The sequence below is a fragment of the Strix aluco genome, chromosome 19, assembly GCF_031877795.1.
Source record: "Strix aluco isolate bStrAlu1 chromosome 19, bStrAlu1.hap1, whole genome shotgun sequence".
NCBI classification, from domain to species: domain Eukaryota; kingdom Metazoa; phylum Chordata; class Aves; order Strigiformes; family Strigidae; genus Strix; species Strix aluco.
The window spans coordinates 4512873-4532413 of record NC_133949.1 but is presented as its reverse complement, the minus strand read 5'-3'; the positions used below and the strand labels follow the sequence as shown (position 1 = coordinate 4532413).

General features: G+C 61.1%; 4 protein-coding genes across 5 annotated transcripts in view; 3 read left to right on the top strand and 1 right to left on the bottom strand.

Annotated features, from left to right (window-relative positions):
- Positions 1 to 2217: 2217 nt before the first annotated feature.
- Positions 2218 to 3429, top strand: CLDN3 (claudin 3). Its single transcript, XM_074844931.1, has one exon. The coding sequence runs from the start codon at positions 2382 to 2384 to the stop codon at positions 3024 to 3026; it is 645 nt and encodes a 214-aa protein (XP_074701032.1). The 5' UTR covers positions 2218 to 2381; the 3' UTR covers positions 3027 to 3429.
- Positions 3430 to 4570: 1141 nt separating this feature from the next.
- Positions 4571 to 7612, top strand: ABHD11 (abhydrolase domain containing 11). Of its 2 annotated transcripts, XM_074845333.1 has the most exons (6): positions 4571 to 4671; positions 4960 to 5095; positions 5171 to 5344; positions 6147 to 6317; positions 6592 to 6773; positions 7076 to 7612. In XM_074845333.1, exons 1-6 carry the CDS (start codon positions 4577 to 4579, stop codon positions 7212 to 7214), a joined length of 897 nt encoding a protein of 298 aa, XP_074701434.1. In that variant the 5' UTR covers positions 4571 to 4576; the 3' UTR covers positions 7215 to 7612. The 2 variants fall into 2 exon arrangements, with proteins under 2 accessions (XP_074701434.1, XP_074701435.1); XM_074845334.1 differs by lacking the exon at positions 5171 to 5344.
- A 667-nt stretch (positions 7613 to 8279) lies between these two features.
- LOC141932193 (caspase-1-like) lies at positions 8280 to 12896 on the bottom strand. The gene is made up of 9 exons (XM_074845370.1): positions 12834 to 12896; positions 11551 to 11823; positions 11087 to 11223; positions 10667 to 10843; positions 10258 to 10492; positions 9976 to 10128; positions 9236 to 9345; positions 8799 to 8904; positions 8280 to 8515 (listed from the first exon to the last, which is right to left on the bottom strand). Exons 1-8 carry the CDS (start codon positions 12838 to 12840, stop codon positions 8812 to 8814), a joined length of 1185 nt encoding a protein of 394 aa, XP_074701471.1. The 5' UTR covers positions 12841 to 12896; the 3' UTR covers positions 8280 to 8515; positions 8799 to 8811.
- A 1766-nt stretch (positions 12897 to 14662) lies between these two features.
- The window catches only part of MTMR4 (myotubularin related protein 4), a 59102-nt gene continuing 54223 nt past the window's right edge, over positions 14663 to 19541 (top strand). Inside the window, exon 1 of the mRNA XM_074844925.1 lies at positions 14663 to 14727. The gene's annotated coding sequence lies outside the window, so the exon portion shown is untranslated. The remainder of the gene's footprint in view (positions 14728 to 19541) is intronic.

Sequence of the window (19541 nt, the reverse complement as noted above, 5' to 3'; positions counted from 1 at the left end):
GTATCCCCATTGCCCCACACCCCTACCTGGGGTGTCCCCCTGCTCTACACCCCTCCCTGAGGTATCCCCCCTGCCCCACATCCCTACCCAGGGGTATTTCCCCCTACCCCACACCTCTGCCTGGGGTACCCCCATTGCCCCACACACCTGCATGGGGTACCCCCCTGCCCCACAGTCCTACCTGCTGTGTCCCCCTGCCCCACACTCCTGCGTGGAGTATCCCCATCGTCCCACACCCCTACCTGTGGTATCCTCCTGCCCCACGCTCCCCCTCGGGGTACCCCCTGCCCCACACTCCCCCGCGGGGTACCCCCTGCCCCACAACCCCCGTAGCCGTGGGCGTCTGTGCAGCTGTGGGTGCTGTGGGTGCTGGTGTATCAGCGTGTGCACCCTAGGGTGCGCGTGTGGACACCCGTACCGCTGTCGCGTGCCTGTTCTGCGTCTGTCCGTCTGTCTGTCTGGGTGTGCAGCCGCGTTTCCGGGTGTCCCTGCCGGCAGAGGGGGTGAGAGAGAGAGAAACAGCCAGACAGCGACAGAGAGACAGCGAGACCCCGCTCTGCTCTGTTTGGGGGTGACGGTGTAGCGCCAGCAGCACCCCGGCAGGCCTGACCCTGCACCCACCATCACCTGCCGGCAGCAGCGGCATCGTGGGCACCCCAAAGTGTCCCCCAGGGCCGGGACCCCCAGCACACCCCAGCGACAAGGGCACAAGGTCCTGGGGTGCTGCTTACATGCGCTGCCCCTCTGCAGCACATACGGGGTATGTGGGTACCCCCACAGCCACCAACCCTGGCTGGCTGTGGGGGGCTTGGGGTGCCCTTGGAGGGGTGATCAGGGTACAATCAGAACCCCACCTGGCCAGATACAGGGTATTTTGGGGGTGCCATGGGTTGGCAGAGGATAATCTGGTTGGATACGGGATATTGAGGTATTACGGGGTGGTGGAGGTCAGGTACAAGGGGCCAGAGGCCAACCCGGGTGGATATGGGGGGCTGCAGTGACATGGGGTGACAACAGCTGACCCAGCCAGATATGGGGTGTCAGGGTGCTGTGGGGTGGCAGAAGTGGACCCCACTGGCTATGGGGGCTGAGGGTGCTGCAGGGCAGCAGAAGCTGACCCAGCCAGATACGGCGTTTCAGGGTGCTGTGGGGCAAATGAAGTTGAACCCCCTGGCTATGGGGTGCCAGGGTGCTGCGGGGTACGGCCAGGCAGATGCAGGGCTCCCCCCCCCATTGCAGACCTCAGGTGCCCGAGCAGGGAGGGCTCCCTCCAGGGCTGCCAGCATCCCGCCGCGCTCTTGAGTAGTTAATAAGTTGTAGGGGAGATTTTGGCGCAGGCAGGGAACAGGCAGGAGCAAGCCCGTGTCTGGCAGGGGCCAGCGACCACATTCCTGGGGGGGGGGGAGGCTGGAGATGCCGGCACTGACACCGGCATGCAAGGTTGGGGGATGGTTGATGGGGGACACACATGCACCCCACAGCCATGGGGCTGCTGCTGCCAGGTCTGAGTGTGCCTGCCAGCAGCCTGCCTGCACCTGCCTTGTTTTTCCTTCACCGGCTGCCCGCTCGGGTTGACGAGGTGACGCTGCTGGGGCGGTTACGTGCGTTATCTGCTGCTTCCTTCAAGGCCAAAATATATGAGCAGGATGAGTAAAGATATTTATCATCTGGTCTGGGGATCCCCGCTGGCGCTCCCTGCCCGGCGGGGTGGGAGCAGGAGGGGGCTGGGGGGGGGGGTACCCCCCCCCCCCAGCCCCCTTCTGCTCCCACCCCGCCGGGCAGGGAGCACCCATGGGTCCCCTGGGATGGCTGGTGCCAAAGCAACCAATGGTGAAGGGGGTTGCACTTTGCACGGCGATGCAAAGGTGCCCGGCGCTTGCTGAACCCCGGTTAAACGTGAGCACTGATAAGACGCTCCAGAAATAAACCAAACCCTGACCTGCCGGCACCTCGGGTTGGAAGCGGGGGGGGAACGGCAAAGGTGAGGGATTTCCAATTCTCCGGGGGGGGTTCAGTGGGTCCGAATGAGCGTGGTGGCCGTGCTTCCTGGTCCCCATCACCCCGAAACCAAGGGGATGGCTGTGGCAGGTGGCGTCTCTCCCCCTCCCGCCCTTCTCCGGTAACCGGCGCCATCTCTGCAAACAAAGGGGAGGGTGTGGGACACGGGTGACGGTGACGGAGGAGCAGAGAGGAGCGTCCAGCAGCGAAACCCCACCCCGGGCGGGCGCTTGAGCTGGCCCCGCCAGCCCTTATAAAAGCAGGTGCACCCAGGTGTAAGCCGATCCCCCAAGAGCTGCAAGCGGCGACGGGTGACGGGCGACGGTTTCGGTCTGTGGGTTCTTCTCCGCCATCGCTCGGAGCGCGACAGCGAACCGGCCACCATGTCGATGGGGTTGGAGATCGGCGGGGTGGCCTTGTCGGTGCTGGGTTGGTTGTGCAGCATCATCTGCTGCGCGTTGCCCATGTGGAGGGTGACGGCCTTCATCGGCAACAACATCGTGACGGCCCAGATCATCTGGGAAGGGCTGTGGATGAACTGCGTGGTGCAGAGCACGGGGCAGATGCAGTGCAAGGTCTACGACTCCATGCTGGCCCTGCCGCAGGACCTGCAAGCCGCCCGCGCCCTCCTGGTGGTAGCCATCGTCTTGGCCGTCCTGGGTTTACTGGTGGCCATCGTGGGCGCCCAGTGCACCCGCTGCGTGGAGGATGAGAGCACCAAAGCCAAGATCACCATCGTCTCCGGCGTCATCTTCCTCCTCTCCGGCGTCATGACCCTCATCCCCGTCTCCTGGTCGGCCAACACCATCATCCGGGATTTCTACAACCCGCTGGTGCTCGACGCACAGAAGCGGGAGCTGGGCACCTCGCTCTACGTGGGCTGGGCGGCCTCCGCCCTCCTGCTGCTGGGGGGGGCCCTGCTCTGCTGCTCCTGCCCCCCCAAAGACGACAGGTACCCCACCGGCAAGGTGGCCTACTCCGCCCCGCGCTCCGCCGTCACCAGCTACGACAAGAGGAACTATGTCTGAGCTCCCCTGGGACCCCCCGGCACCCCCCCAACATCCCACCCAACCCCACCCCCACCCCCCGGGACCCTCATCACCCTTCATGGGGACCGGGGACTGCGGCACCGGGGCGGGGGGGGTGGGGGGCGCAAAGGAGGGGACGGGGACGGCCGCGAGGTCAGGGCCGGGCTGTGTAAATAGAGACAGTTTCGGTTAAACAAGAGGCGGTTTCGGGTCGGCGGGAGAAAGCGGCGCCCGGCGTGCCCCTGCCTGCGCCGATGGGACAGGATGGGGACGGGGATGGGGACGGTGGCCCCCCCCCCAGTGTCGTGTGTCCCCCCTCCATCGACAGCAGCCGGGCACTATCTGTCCCTGTTACGCGTGGTCTGTACCGGTTACATTTGACAATAAAAGTGTCCTGTTTTTAGCCCGAGTATCCTTGGGGGGGGGGGCGGCAGGATCCCACCGGGTACCGGGAGGGGGGCCGGGGGCTACAGCCCCCCTCAAGGAGCTACCCCACACCCTCTGCTACGGCAGCACCGGATTTGGGGAGGGGGATCTCACGCTGCAGCCCCTCTTCCCCACCCCCGCTGCCGGGGGTCTCTGCTCCGGGAGGGCCGGTCGCCCCCCCCCCGCCCATTCGGGGGCAGCTCTCTGGCAGCCGTCGCAGCAGAAGGCAGCGGAGCAGCCACCGAAATCCGGCAGCGGCACTCCCTGCCTGCCCGGTCCAAAGTCTGGCTCCGCCGAGGGGAACACGGGGCGCTCCCCCCGCCCCCCAACCCCCCCCCTGAGCAGCGGCTGGGGCGAGGCCGCCTTGCACAACCGCTCCCGCCGCCGCCCCGGCACGGCCATGGCAGCGGCCTTCGCCGCCACGCTCCAGCGGGCAGGGACAAAGCGGGGGGAGCTGCTGCAGGTGCGCGGCCCGATCCTGCGCTGCCCGCGGCCGAGCAGGCAGCGGGGCCGAGCGGGCTCCCGGGCTGCCTGCAGCACCCCCCCCCGGGGCTGCCTGCACCGCCCCCTCCCCGGGGCTGCCTGCACGGCGGCTCGCAGCGGTTTCCGGGAACCCGCTGCTGGCGGGAGCGGGAGGTTTCGTTGCCCTCGGCCCACCCGCAGGCAGGAGCAGGCAGCGGAACCCGCCCGGCCCCCGGCGCTTTGTCCGGGCCGAGCACGCGCTGCCCCGCTCGCAGGCGGGGGATCTGCCCGGTTCGGATCCCCCCGGGCCCCGCCTCGCCCCGCTGCCCGCAGGCAGCCGCGATAAGGATCGGCAGCGCAGCGGCAGGGCGCTCCTGCCCGGCACCGGCTCTGCCCGGCCCGGGGCTCCGCCTGGCACCGGCCGGGCTCGGGGTTGGGGGGGGGTGGGGGGGGGTGGGATGGCACACGGGGACGCGGCTCCGTTCCCGCGGTGACCTTGCGGCGCGGAGTCTGGCAGCGCAGGCAGCGCCCAGCGGGGCCGGGGCCGCCCTCCCGCCGCCAGGGGGCGCCAGACGCCGGCAGCGGGGCCGGGGCGGGGCCGCCCGCGCGCGCGCTGCGTCCCGCCCCCCCCTCCGCGCGCCGCCGCTGCCGCCGCCGCCGCCATGATGCTCCGCCGGTTGCCCCGCGCCCGCGCCCCCGCCCCGCCAGGGCGGCTGCGCCCCGGCCCGCCGCCCGCCCCCGCCCGCTCGGTGGTGACGTAAGGGCCCGGCCGCGCGCGGGGCGGGGGCGGCGGGGGCGGGAGGGGTCCCGGGAGGAAGAGCGGGTCCGTTCCCGGGGGTTGGGCCCCGCCCCCCGGCGGTAACCCCGCCCCCCGGGGCTGGGCTCGCCCGTGCGGCCGAGACGCCGGCCCCGCCCCCTTGCCCTGGTCCCGCCCCTTCACCCTGGCCCCGCCCATATCCCCGCCCCCACTCTGACCCTGCTCCCTTGTCCTGGCCACGCCCACATCCCCGCCCCCTTTGCCCTAGCCCCGCCCCTCTCCCGACAGAGCGGTGCCGCTGGCCCACGTGGAGTTGGGGGGTCGCGGGGACCGGCCGCCCCTGGTGCTGCTCCACGGGCTCTTCGGTAGCCACGGCAACTTCCAGACGGTGGCCAAAGCGCTGGTGCGCCGCGGCAGCGGCAAGGTGAGGCCCTGGGTTTGGGGGTCACGGGCGGGCAGTGCCTGGGGCCGGGGTGACACGGAGCCCCTGCCCAGGCAGGTGCTGACACTGGACGCCCGGAATCATGGCAGCAGCCCCCACAGCCCGCTGATGACCTACGAAGCGATGAGCCTGGATGTGCAGCACCTCCTGACCCGCCTGGGCATCACCAAGTGCATCCTCCTGGGACACAGCATGGGGGGCAAGACGGCCATGACACTGGCCTTGCAGCGGGTCGGCAGCCGCAGGGCTCCCGGGGCTGGCGGGGGAGGCTCCTAGGGTGGGAGGCTGGAGGATCTGGGATTGTTTAGTCTGGAGAAGAGGAGGCTGAGACTTCATGGCCCTCTACAACTCCCTGAAAGGAGGGTGCAGAGAGGGGGGCTGAGTCTCTTGAGCCAAGGACCCAGCGCCAGGACAAAAGGGAATGGCCTCAAGCTGCACCAGGGCAGGGTCAGACTGGCTCTTAGGAAGGATTTCTTTGCAGAAGGGGCTGTTGGGCGTTGGAATGGGCTGCCCAGGGCAGGGGGGGAGTCCCCATCCCTGGAGGGGTTGAAGAGTCGGGTTGACCCAGCGCTGAGGGATCTGGTGGAGTTGGGAACGGTCAGGGTGAGGTTCATGGTGGGGCTGGAGGAGCTTCAAGGGCTTTTCCAACCCAGATGGTTCTGGCATTCTGAGGAAGAGGGGGGGCACCAGTGGGGGTTGTTCACTGGTGCCAGCCTTGCCCACAGCCCCATAGGGGGTTTTCTCTGTCATGGGGGTGCTGTCCTGCTCAGAGCTGTAAGCCAAGCTGCGGGAGCAGGAGCTGGTCTCTGCCCACCAGCCCACACTCTGCCCTGTCCCTCCAGCACTGATTGCAAGGGAGCTTGGAGATCTCCCGTGCCAGGGCACAGGGACTCGGGGAAGGGCTCCTGGAGTTCTCTGCTGAGGCAAGAGGGAGCTAAAAGCCCCCAGGGAGTCTGGGTGGGAGCAGAGCCCCTGGCCTGGTCTTGCTGGGGAGATCTGGGCTGGCATCCATCTGCCCTGCTTCTGCCCCCAGCCAGACCTGGTGGAGCGCCTCATCTCCGTAGACATTAGTCCCGTCTCAACCGCACCCATCTCCGAATTCTCTGCTTACATCTCTGCCATGAAGTCGGTGAAGATCCCGGACGGCCTGTCCCGCTCTGCGGCCCGCCAGCTGGCTGATGATCAGCTGCGTCCGGTGGTCCAGGTAGGAAATCCTGCTCCTTCGATGGGGTTTCCACTCCCAGCCTGTCCCTGGGACTGGGGCACAGAGCTTTTGGGCCTCGAGACTTTTTCCACCCCTTCTCACTCACTGCTGTCGTGGGCAGCTGGAGGACGTTTCACCGGGGCTGCAGGGGCGATGGGGAATGTGACGGCATGGGAGAGTGGCAGAAGGGGGTGGAGGGGAGGATGGAGGGTGCTGGGACATCTTGAGGGCTTATTGCTCTTACTGAAGAGCGTATGATCCCCTTTTGTGGCAGCTCCCACAGCTGAGACAGTTCCTCCTCACCAACCTGGTGGAGGTGGAGGGCCACTACCTCTGGCGGGTGAACCTGGAGGCTATTTCCCACCACCTGGCAGATATCATGGACTTCCCTGTCTTCCACAAGCCGTATCCTGGCCCTGCACTCTTCTTGGGAGGATCCAAGTCGCCCTATATCAGGTGGGACTGGAGAGAAGCGGTTCAAAGTCTGTGGATTGACTCCTTGTGCTCTTCTGCGGCTGTCCAGGGTGGGAGGAAGCCCCTGAGATGGGGAAGGTCCTGGAGGGAGCTCTGTCCCTCCAGCAGCCCGTGACACCAGCGTGCTGCAAAGTGAGGGGGAACTTGGGGGCAGCACTGGGCTTTCCCATCAGGGAAGGAGACATGATCAGACCTGGGATCCTCCACTACCTGGGGAGGGTGAGGAAAGGCCCCTGGGTGGACCTCTGACCATGCTTCCCATGGTGTGTTCACTTCTCCTGCAGCTCCAAAGACTACCCGGAGATCCAGCGCCTCTTCCCCAAGGCAGACGTCCAGTACATCGAAGGTGCAGGCCACATAGTCCATCAGGATAAATTTGAAGAATTCATCACTGCTGTCCTCAATTTCCTGCCACCACCATAGCCTGGGGATCAGGGTTTCTGCCAGCACCGCGTGGGACCTGAGGAGCTCCAGGCAGTGACGTGGAGCTCTGTGAGAAGGGGCTTGGCCTGGACTGGCTGCCCACTTTGCAGTTTGATCCTGGCTGCAAGGCCTTCTCCCACCCCAGCTCGCCTGGAGCAGAGCGGAGAGGCTCCTCCATCCCGCTGAGCTCTCCTGCCACCTCACAGGGTCGCAGGGTGGCACCGGCCCAGGACGCTGCCCTTCCTGCGCAGCCTGTCCTGCCTGCGCTGGAGTGTCTCAGGTGCTGGGAGGGGGCAGGACAGCCCTCTCACTTTTCTGCTGCCAGACCACCTGGTTGTGGGTCTGGCTCTGACTTTGCAGAACGCGCAATAAAGCTGAATCCATGCCAAGGCAGAAAATGGTTTGGATGTGGCCGTGGAGGACAGGGAGGGCAGCGGTGGGCACAGGAAGGGGCAGTCGTTTAGCAGCGGGGCTGCTGGTGGAAGGCAACGACTGGGCTGGGTCCGTAAGGCACTGAGCTGCAGGAGCAGTGAGCGTAAGACTGGTTTGAGGATCTTTCTTGGCTCCCCGGGGGAATTGTGTCCTTCCTCCACCGCAGGGGCAGTGAGAGGATCGGGGAGTGGGGGAGGCTGCCTCCTGAGCAAGGAGATGCTACAGGCCTGCAAGGGGGGGGCATGGAAATCCCCCGAAGGCGGGCATCCCCTCCTCCCTGAGCTCCTTCCGATTTCTCACCTCCCACCTACTCTGTCCCCCGAGAAGGCAACGTAGCAGCAGCTGCTGCCGGCTGTAACAACCATCCACCCACCGCAGGCTAAAGGCAGAGGAGCGGTGCCGTCTGCTGTGAAAATCCCTTTACTAGACAACGGGTAAAGCCAGAGACAGGGCAGAAGCAGCTCTGAGGGTGACGGATCATCTCTGTCTCAACTGGGGACAGGCTCTGTCTGGGACAGTTAAAGAGAGACACTAACCAGCTTTGCATTTGGTGCTCCAAAGCCAGGTGTCTCTGCTGTTCCCTGGGAAGTTTGCTCAGTTTGGGGTTGTCTGGAGGCCACAAAAGGAAGGGAGGACAGGAGACCAAGGACTATTTTATTCCAGGTCTGTTTGTAATTGCCTAGCAGAGGGGGCACAAGTAGCTGGTTTGGAGGTTCGGTTTCTGCGGAGCTGTTCTTGGATTTTCCTCTTGTCCTTTCCTTTTCTGAAGAAGTGCATCTGTGTGGAGCAGGGCTGAGTTTACCTTTGAGCTTGAGCTTTCTGCTGTGTTACTCCCAAATTCAAACACTTCTGCTGTCCATGTTTTTCATCTGTGAAGAACATTAGATCGAGAAGCTCCTGAGACACAGGCTACTGAAACGAGTTCACCGAGCGCCTGTCTCTCCTACAGCCAGGCGGGAGATGGGGATGGAGTCAGGCCAGTGCCCGGCCCCGGCTACCAGCACACAAGTCCTTTGGATATCCTGCCCGAGCCGCGAGGTCTGGAGCCCAGGAGCGATGGGGAATTTCTCCCCGCTCCTCCCCACTGGCCAGGTACCAGGTTTGGGGCACAGCCAAAAGGCTGCTGCAGAGGTGCGAGGTGAAGAGACTTACCCCAGGCAGGAGATCAATGGCCTGGGAAGAGGTAGAACTTCCTGAGCATCGTAGTCCGTTCTTGTGCTGGCAACTGCTGAGGGAATTTTCCAAAGGAATATTGGACCTGGGGTGAGAGAGACAGCAGGGAGAAATGAGAGCAGCTCCTTTCCCAGCGTGGGAGGGGCGCAGGGAGTTGGGAGGCATCCCCAGGGGTATCCCCAGGCATGTGTCTGATGGCACAAGGACTGCGCCGACACGCCGGGCTTGTGCGTGCCTACAGCGTGGTAGGGTGCTGGTGCCTCCAGAGATCCAGCTGACTTCCCAGGCCAAACCAGACCCCTTTTTGACAGAGCTCCCAAGGGGCCTGCTGAGAGGAGCTCTGCTCTGAGCAGTATTTCTGACCACTGGCACGACTGCATCTGCCGGCACACCTGCAGTTAGCTACAAAGCCTCACCTTTCGGAAGATCTCCTGTAAGTTGCTGTTACAGGCGTGGTTTCGAAACTGCTCTATCAGGCGCTGGATGAAAAGGCAGCCTGTTACTGGGCTTCTCCAGGAGACAGTATCTGGGGAGACAGAAGATGCCACCGAGTGTGATTTCACTGGTGTCCCTCACTGCAACAGTGATTAACGCTGGGTGCTGAAGCAGGAGACAGGCACCTTCTCTGAGATCATTTGTTTGGCCCACCCAACCCACAGCACAGGAGGAGAGGGCATCCCAGGGAAGACAGAAGTGACATGAACATTTTCTTTAAGCCTCTGTGCTCTCCCATGCTCTCAGGCGTGCCAGCTGCCAAGCTGGCACGGCCCAGAGCCATCTGTGACCCAGCAGGAGAAGACAATTTCCCTCGGCCAGCCACTGTGGCGAGATAAATCGGCTGGGGAAGGAATGCTGGTGGGGAGGGCTGGAGCCAGGGCCAGGGAAGGCAGCCAGGCAGAGGCACAAAGCTCTGGCCCTGCTGCTGCTAAGAGGGATCTGTGGGTGTCCTGGAGCAGCCTTGTACCCTGGCATCAGGGGACACTGCCTTCTCCAGAGGCTGTTGGAGCAATGCCCAAGCGGTCACCGGATGGAGGGGACCCCTGGCAACCCACCCCGAGGAGGAGGAGGAGTGGAGGAGACCCACAGTGTCACAAATGGGAATCCTGTCCCCCTCACCTGCCCTCGGGCAGGGCAACTGTCTCTAGGAACTGCTTACCAGGCGTGGAGGAATGTAAAGTGGCAAAATCACTCTCCAGGTGGACTTCACAGATTGCATCATTTTCCAGCCCTTCAGGGATCGTTTGAGCTGAGCTGGGAGCAGGCAAGGCAGGCTCTGCGGAGTCACGCACCAACACGGACCCTATGTTGCCTAGGAAGGCAGGGCCGGCCATCAGCAATGACAGGGTGTCCCGTCCCCAGCCTGTGCCCGGGGCTCACGTGCCCTGGGAGAGCCTGGCCGGCTTGCTCGCCTCACAGGCACCTGGTAGCGGGGACTCACCTCCACGGCAGGACTGGATAATGACCACTTTGGGTTTGCCCAGCAGCGCCTGGCAGTGCTTGTTGTTGAATCTGTTGTAGATGGTGTCAAAGGAAAGGATGTCTGTGGTCTTGTCTCTGCTCTTGGTCCCGCACAGCCCAGCCCTGACCCCGTGGGACATGAAGACCAGGAAGGTGCTGTCAGAAGTCCAGTGCTCTTTGTGATTGGCAAAATCCTTCATGACTGTAGCCATTTCCTACAAACCAGCATAAGGAAGGAACGTCAGCCACCTGTGACCAGCTGTGTGGAGACCCAGCCACCAACCACTGTGGACAGAGGTGTCCCCGCGGTGCCTGAGCCCCCCATCACCAACACATGCAAGTAGGGTCTGTCCCAGGGTCGGTGGCAGCTGCTTTGTGGGGTAGTTTACCTGGGAAGTTAAGTTGCAATGGAATTCCACCACGTAGCCCAGCCCTTCCAGCAGCTTTGTCATCCCCTCCACGTCCACTTCAGCCCCATTCCGCCGGCTCAGGTGCTCAAACTCAGTGTTGCAGATGAGCAGGGCCCTACGGGTTCGTGTCTCCCGTGGTAGATGGATGGGATAAATCTGTGAGGACAGAGGGAGGCAGCGCTCAGCAGTGCATGAGTGCAGGGGGCTTTTCTTGGGAGGCAGCTAATAGCAGAGAAGGCCCACAGGTGCAGCAACCATATCTCCCTGTCCCTGGGGCATCTCCCCACATCTCCTGCCCTGCTCCCAGGTCAGCGAGGACTCTGCCTTGCCTCGGCAAGCCCCTGCCAGCTCTGACGGGGTGGCCCGCTCCAGCCCTCCTGTCATCTCTGCCTGCAGCACCTGGTCTCCCTCTGTGTCCCTGATGTGCTGGTACTCGCTCAGGGAGCACTGCCGGATCCACTCCTGGCCCCGGATGCTGACGGGGGGCCCAGAGGGAGCTTCAGTGTCGGCGGAGGCCAGCTGCTCACCAGGGGGCCCTGCAAGCAGAAAGCCCCACAGTTACACTGGGAAGCACCTGCAGCAAGAGAGGACTGTTGCAGGGCACGGGCAGGGGAGCGAAGCTGAGCTCTGCCCTTGGGGGTCCCTATTCAGCCCCACAGGGCATGGCCACCCCTGAGAGCCCTGTGGTCGCTGCATGGCAAGGGGGACTCAGTGCCACAGAGCAGTGACACCGGGGACACCCAACTGCCCCTTGTCTTCAGGCCTTGGACACTCACCAGGGCCAGGCCCCCCTCCAGCCTCCCACCGGAGGAACCGCGAGCCCCGGCATGGCCGGGGACAGACCACAGCCCCGCATCTCTCACCAGAGTTAGCGGCCAGACCCAGCTGCTCCGCCAAGGTGCCATCACGGTTCCTGAGGCTGACGATGAAGATCTGGCTGGCCTTGGCGCCCTTCAGGCGCACACTGTCGATGAGGCAGCGGGCCTTGTCAGCGCGCACTGCGTATCCATCCTGCACCTCGTCCACCTCCTCGAGGTTCAGCACCCCTTGGGCCAGCAGGTCATCCAGCAGCCCAGAGATCACCGGCTTTCTCACACGCTCCACAAAGCCTGTCCGCACATTCAGGAGCAGCTTGTCTGCAGGGCAGAATCACAGAATCACAGAATCATTCAGGTTGGAAAAGCCCCTCGGGATCATCGAGTCCAACCCTCAGCCCGACTCTACAAAGTTCTCCCCTACGCCACATCCCCCCACAGCTCATCCAAATGACCCTTAAACACATCCAGGGGTGGGGACTCCACCCCCTCCCTGGGCAGCCTATTCCACTTTGACCACTCTTTCTGGGAAACATTTTTTCCTCATGTCCAGCCTAAACCTCCCCTGTTGCAGTTTAAAGCCGTTCCCTCTTGTTCTGTCACTAATTCCCTGTGAGAAGAGACCAGCACCAACCTCTCTACAATGTCCTTTCAGGGAGCTGTAGAGAGTGATGAGGTCTCCCCTCAGCCTTCTCCTCCTCACACTGAACAGTCCCAGCTCCTTCAGTCGTTCCTCACAGGATTTATTCTCCAGGCCCTTCCCCAGCTCGTTGCCCTCCTCTGCCCTCGCTCCAGAACCTCAAGATCTCTCTCGTATTGAGGTCCCATCAGTGCCCGGAGCCTCCATGCCATGGCTCCTGCTGCCCCACCTCCCACTCCGGGTGCTTCCTCTTCCTCACCTCCTCCCCTGGGTGCTGATCCCTTCCCCATCACCCCTCTAGCTGCTGCCTCTGCCCCATCACCGGCCCTGGGTGCTCTCCCCTTCCCTACTGCCCCACCCAGATGCCGATCCCTCCCCCACCCTCCATCCTTGGTTGCTCCCCCTCCTTCATTGCCCACCCTGGGGGCTTCCCCTGACACACCCATTTCCCCCTTTTCCCACACACCCACAGAAAGTGCCCCAGGGGACACATTTCCAAGGAGCAGGGCCCCAGTTACTCAGGGATGCAGCGTCCCGGGCCTCAGCCCGCATGCTGTGCTGTGTCCCTGTGCACCGGGCCGGCCGGGCAGGCAGGACCCAGGCAGGATGCGGGCAGGACCCAGGCAGGCCCCTGACCAGGACCCAGGCAGGCTCCCGACCCACCACCAAGCCCCAGCACCGTTGTACTCACCCGCCATCGACCTTCAGACTCCGGTCTGCCAAAGCAGCCGCGAAGGCTGTTTCTGCTGTGAAGGGAAAACGAAAGCAAATTTTTGTACCGCTTCCTGTATCCGCACTCGGGCCTCCCTGCTGGGACATTGCCATACCCCACCCCAGTGCCCACGACCACCTATAGCCCGATCACCTATAGCCCAGCGTGTGCCTGTGAGCCCACCAAGCCTGGGGCCAGAGCCCCTATGCCCTTTGTAGCCATGCTCAGATTTCCTCCTGGGATGCTCAGCACCATCCCGTGACACTGGGGAATTACTGGGGCTCCAGCACCACAAAATCCAGCACTGGCGGGGCGAGGAGAAGGTTCCCAGCCTTCCTGCACCTCTCAGAGCCAGGCATGGAGCAGCTCTGCTCCCAGCTCACAGCCCAGGGCCAAGCAGAGGTGGCTGTGCTCTGCCAAGGACTGACATGAGCCGGCAGTGTGCCCAGGTGGCCAAGAAAGCCAACGGCTGTATCAGCAGAAGAATGGAGGTGATAGTCCCCCTGTGCTCTGCACTGGTGAGGCCACACCTGGAGTGTTGTGTCCAGTTTTGGGCACCTCAATACGAGAGAGATCTCAAGGGGCTGGAGCGAGGGCAGAGGAGGGCAACGAGCTGGGGAAGGGCCTGGAGAATAAATCCTGTGAGGAGAGATTGAAGGAGCTGGGACTGTTCAGTGTGAGGAGGAGAAGGTGAGGGGAGACCTCATCACTCTCTACAGCTCCCTGAAAGGACATTGTAGAGAGGTTGGTGCTGGTCTCTTCTCACAGGGAATTAGTGACAGAACAAGAGGGAACGGCTTTAAACTGCAACAGGGGAGGTTCAGACTGGACATGAGGAAAAAAATGTTTCCCAGACAGAGTGGTCAGAGAGTGGAATAGGCTGCCCAGGGAGGGGGTGGAGTCACCATCCCTGGGTGTGTTTAAGGGTCGTTTGGATGAGCTGTGGGGGGATGTGGGGTAGGGGAGAACTTTGTAGAGTCGGGCTGAGGGTTGGACTCGGTGATCCCGAGGGGCTTTTCCAACCTGAACGATTCTGTGAAACCCAGGGACGAGCGGTGGGGAAAAGGGACATCCCGCGCTCCGCGGGGCAGAGGCAGCGGCTGGCTGTGAGCGCAGGAAGGCTGAGCGGGGTGATGACACCGGGAGGCCCTTCAGATATTTGTACCGTCCCAAAGCTTCCGCAGGGGAGGCCAGGCCACACCGCAGCCCGGGGTGCCCCAGCCCTGAGCCAAGCCCCCAGCGCCATCCCGCCCTGGCCACGACACCGCTCGTGGGAGGCGGCGCTGCCCCGGGGCCCGCCCGCCCCACGGCCCTCAGCGGGCGGGTGCTGCCTGCGGAGGATGACGGTGTGGGCACGGCCCCCCCGCTGCTGTTGGGGGGGATGAGGGGGTGCGCTGCCCCCAGGGCCGCCCCCCTCCCACGGGCCCCACCGCGGCCGGTTCCGCGCTGCCGGCGGGCGGGGAGGGGGGGGCTGTGGAGGGGCCTGGGCACCGGCCGGTCACGTGAGGGAGCGCCCCCCCGTTATTTCCGCCCGCCCGCGACGCCCCAGGGACCGCCCGCCCTTTTCTGCGGGGAAAGGTTGCGCGGCCGCGGATTGGCTGCGGCGGGACGCGCTGTGATTTCTTATTGGGCGCCGCATGCCGGTTCCCGCCCCCCGCCGGGCGCCGCGCCGGGTCACGGGATAGGCTTGCGGGCGAGGAGAAGGGCGGGCTCTGACCGCCGGTGGTGCTGGGCGGGGACGCGTTCGCTCTCTTCATTGGCTGGCGGTGCCGGCGGCGCCGGGCGCTGATTGGCTGCGCCGCGCGGGTCGGTGGGGGGGGGCAGGGTGGGGAGCTGCACGCGGCAGAGGCGGGAGCGGCGCGGTCCGAGCCAGGTGAGACCCCGCCGGTTCCCCCCTCCCCTCCCGCCGCCCCGCGAGCCCTGAGCGCGGCCTCTGCTTCCGGCCCGGCTCTGCCCGGGCCCCTCGGCGCTCCTCAGCCTTCTCCCCGTCTCCCGGCCGGGCCCCGCTCCTCCTCCTTTCTCCGTCTCCTCCTTCTCCTCCTCCTCCTCCTCCTCCTCGCCGCCGCCGCCCGGTGAGCGGGGCCTCTCCGGGCCTGTCTGTGAGGGGCGGCTGCCGGCCCGGTGGCGGCAGCGCTGAGACGGCGGTGGTGGGCCCGCGGCCCGGTCCCGGTGGGATGGGCGCTGGTGGCGGGCCCGGGCCAGCCTGCGCTGCTGCCCGCCGCGGCGCGGGGTGGTCGTGGCCGCGGGGGGCGGCCCCGAGATGCCGCCGTCGGGTAGAGGCTGGTTTACGTTAAGAAGGAAGGAGACGCGGGGCTTCCGCCGGGTCAGGCCCGGGGCGGAGGTAGCCAGCTCGCTGCCGGCCCTGCCGCTCGGTCCGGCGGCTCTGCAGAGCCTCCGCCCCGTTGTACCGGGAGCGGCGGCCCTTTCCTAACCCCGCGGCGGCAGCGGGCGGCCCGCAGCCGCGGTGAGGCGTGCGGGAGACCTCGGCAGCGGGCCCGCCGCCCTCCTGCCAAGGGCCATGGAGATCCCCCCTGGAGGCTCTTCGCGGGTGGGGGATCCCCGCACCGGCCGTGGTAACGGCGGGGAGCTGGTTAATCTACCGGAGACTCCGCTCACCCTGCAGCCCGCTTGTGGGGGGGGCGTTTGCCCGGTGCCTCCTGCCCCCCGTTGCTGTTTTTTGGAGAAGGTGCCTCCCCTCCGTGTTGGGTAGAAGCCGGTGAAGCTTTCTGTGCTGGTTTGACACTGCTGGTGGCTGGAGTTTGTGTGGAGACAGTGTTGTTGCAGGTTTGACACATACTGAACAAAAAAAAACCTCAAACAGCTACGTGTTGTAAACATAGGTTTCCCTAAAGCACTTGATATGATGCCTTTGGGTTTTGCAGCTGAATTAGCTGAAGGGGGATGAGCTCAAAGTAACCTGTGTTAAATTAGTGGCTCCTAGAACACTGGGGACATTATGTTAATGGTCTCGTAAGGATCCTACTGCTGGTTTTGTCAATGACCTGAAGAAAGTTTGCAGCTAAAAACTGTTGAAGTGCACAAGTGACTCGGAGCGCTGAGTGGAAAATAAGAGATGAGGATCCGATACAGTGGTCTGGCTAGTTTGGCACTGTGCTGTTGGCAAGGCCACACTATTACCAGAGGAAGCAAACTGTTCAGGAATAGTCAGAGAAACAAGGGAGGAAGGAGTGAGGTCTGTCCTAGGAAGCAGTAATTTCTGCCTGGGTTCACGAACACGTTGAACACGGACAGCAGGGCTGGAGGCAGGCAGGAGAAGGTGGCCTCTGTGGAGGAGGAGGGGGGGGGGATGCCTGAGCTCAGCTCCCACACTGGTGCAAACACTTGAGCGCTGCTACAGCCGGGTTTGGTGGCTCTGTGTGGTGTGAAGGCTGGTGGAAAGCTGGGCAGAGTTCAGAGACGATGCGTGATGGTGGGATTAAAGGTGAAAAAAAAGCTGCCATGCGGTGATGAGAGCTCCATCTGCTTCATGCAACGACAAAATTTGGTCAGTCTGTGTGTACTTGTGGAAGACAGAAGCTGGTCTGTGGGAATTCAGTATGGCTGGTGGTGGTATATAAGTGAGTACATGGAAACCAAAGCATATATTTGTTAGTGACAGAGAATCAAGCATGAGAACAAACTTCCCAAAGTCAGTGATGACTTTGTGTTTGCTGGCACCTTTTACAACAAGCCTCAATGCTTTTTTTAATAAAAGCAATGACAAGTATTGCAGCTCAGCTAACAACAGCCTGGGAAGTTTTGTGGTCTGCTCTGCTGGGGAGTTTGCAAGGTGGCCATAATGTCTTTCAGGGTGTTTGCTGGAAGATGAATAGGTAAAACTGAGATGAAGACTGGGAAATAATTTTTAAAGTTTTACTTATTAATTTCTAGGAACATCTGGTTTCCAGTTTCCTTTGCTGCGTTTGCAGGAGTCTGTTTACACTGGCAGTGACAGTTATTTGACTTTTCTGAAAGAGCCTGAACAGGGAAATTTCCTCAGATGTATCATTGCTGTTAGTTTTGTGGCAGTGTCCAGCCTTTGTCTTGCTGACAGTGTCACTTAGCTGTCAGATTCGTCTGTAGCAAGCTAAAAGGAAAAAAAAAAAAAAAATCAAGGGATGCTTTAGGGCTAGATCTTACCACGATACGGAGGCTTTGGAGCATGCCGCTGCGCCAGCTTTTATTGTTATCTTGATCTACCAAAATATGCACTGGCTTGCTTTTGTTTTTTGTTCACGTGGGGCTTTTCAAAGTCGCCCTTGTCCCAGCTCTGGTGGGAGCCGAGGGGATGATGTGTGCAGCGACTTCCCTCTCCTGGTGGCCTGCATCTTGCTGAGCTTTGCTCACCTGAAGGCAGGCACCAGACCTGGATGGCTCTTGTCCACCCTGTTTGTGAGGATTGCTCTGGGAGCTGGGCCTTCTCCTGCAAGAGACATTGCTTTAGTCTGTGCTGTTTGAGACAGAGCTATTTCCACTCCTATTCTGTATCCTCAGCTCATCTTTAGAGGCTGCTGTCGTCTGGGGGAGAGAGTTGTTCTCAGTAATAAATTGGTAAGTGAAAAAAGTTAAAGAGACTAGAGAGAAAATGAGATTGTTTCTCAGGGGTGCATGTGGTTGCATTGAGAGGGTGTGCAGTTGTGTTAGAAATGACTGAGCATTGTTTTACAAGAAAATCAGGCAGTATAATCTAACCCAGATTATTTTTATCAGGGAGAAAGGTGAACAGGAATAAAAAAAAAAATCTGTGCTGCATACTTGTACATGACGCTCAACTTCCCAGGACAGGAATGGGAATGTTCCCTGAGGAACTAGCAGGCAATTATGAAAGTTCATACCTTTCTCTTCCATCCTCGCTCGCCCACCCTTCAAGGTAGCTCCAGCCAGCCAGTTTTCTGCTTGTTGGCGTGTTTCTGGATTTCGATGCGGGCCCTTATCGTGAGACTCTCCTCTATCACTGCTTGCAGGAAAATGTCAACATTTGCAGAACTAGATCAGAGCCCTTTTTGGATAACGATTAATGGAGAAGACTACTCTTTAAAAAATTACTTTGCTCTTAACAAATTAGCGTAACAGATTAATCCCTGTTCATAATCCCTGGCTCGCTCTCCAGGAGGATGCCTGCGCTGTTACGGAGCAGGGAGGAATTTTGCCTGAGCGCTCTGAGTGCGCTCCTCTCTGATATAATTGCTTCCCTTCTGTTCCTCCCTAGCAGTCCTGTGGAGACTGTGCAGTTACTCGTGCTCTTGACAGCCCGAAAGGATAGGATTTCCCTTAGGAGGGATCAGATGATTAGCTTATAAATAGTAAATGCCTGTTCAGGCCTACTTTCGAGTGCATGTTGTTTGGTTGCTGTCTTGCTCTCTGCCTTTGCAACAAGTACAACCGCATCTGCTCCTTGGGGCCCAGAACCAAATCCAAGGAAATTGGGCATAATTTCTGTCAGAGATGATAAATTTCTGTGAGGACGGAAGCTGCCCTGGTGCAAGGTGCTTCAGCTTTGCAGCCAGAGCTTTAGGCGTTGTGATTGATTTGAAAGGCTCCGGCAGCAGCAATGCACTGTGTTGCTGTGTACGCCGGGGTGGTGCCTGGTTCCTTGCCTACACAGGAAAATCGGCTCTTTTAACTGGGAACGTGAACTGAAATGAAACTGAAACACATTCAGTGGTTGAATCCCATTTGAAATGAGCCCATTTTCCTGCCAGAGAGAATGTGCTGGTACCGGGGAGCTCTTCTCTCTAAGCTTGAACTCCTGGAGTCCTTTTTGGGCTGCACACACACATCCATCCCCTTTACCTGCCACCTATTTCCCTCTGGCTTTGCTTCATTTATCTCCAGTCTTGGCCACTCTGACAGCTGCTGCGAGGGTTTGATGCATGTGGAGGTTTAGGGTCTATCGAGACACCGTCCGACACAGCTCCCCGCTGTGTTTGTGCTCAGCCTTCCTCCCGCTGAGGTTTTGGCGTGGAGCCTCCAGTCAGTGCTGTACCTGGGTTTGCCTCTGAGCTGGAGTTGCTCCTTCCCCTTTTCCAGGGTGCTTCGCTGGGGATGGGGATCAAATTGTGGGAATAGTTTTGCATGGGATTTGTTTTGCAGCATCTTCCTGCAGACCTGAGCGATCTGTGTATGGTAGATTTGAAAGCAGCGTGTTGGCTTTCCTAAGGGAGGTAGCATTAATGGGATATAGCGACAACAAAACTAAACAGATGGTTCCTGCTCTTAGCAGTAATGCTTTGTTACTTATTATTTTGACTCTGTTGCTCTTTCTCAGTCGAGAGATGCCCTCAAACTTCTTATTCAGGAGGGAGAAGCCTGCCCAGGGCCTATCCCGAGAGAGGAGAGTTACATGTCTGTATATTCTGTTTCAACACATATCAAGTTACTGGCCTCAGAGGCTTCCTTTTATGCTGTGTGCGTTTGTAGGTGCCTTATTCCTTTTAGTCTCTGATTTAGAGCAATACCAATTTTCCTTCCCTCGTGGATCATATTGCTTATCTTCTAGGTGGAGTGTTTGCTCAACAGCATGTTTGATACAGCTGATCTCATGCACTATAAACCCCGTGAAGGTCAGCTGTCCTGGGCATGCACAATAGAGTTTTGCTTTTGCCAATATTTATTTTCCTGGGGGAAAGAAATATTGCACTGTCTCTCGCAAGGGTGCGGATCTGGTCGCACTGCGGAGGACGGGCA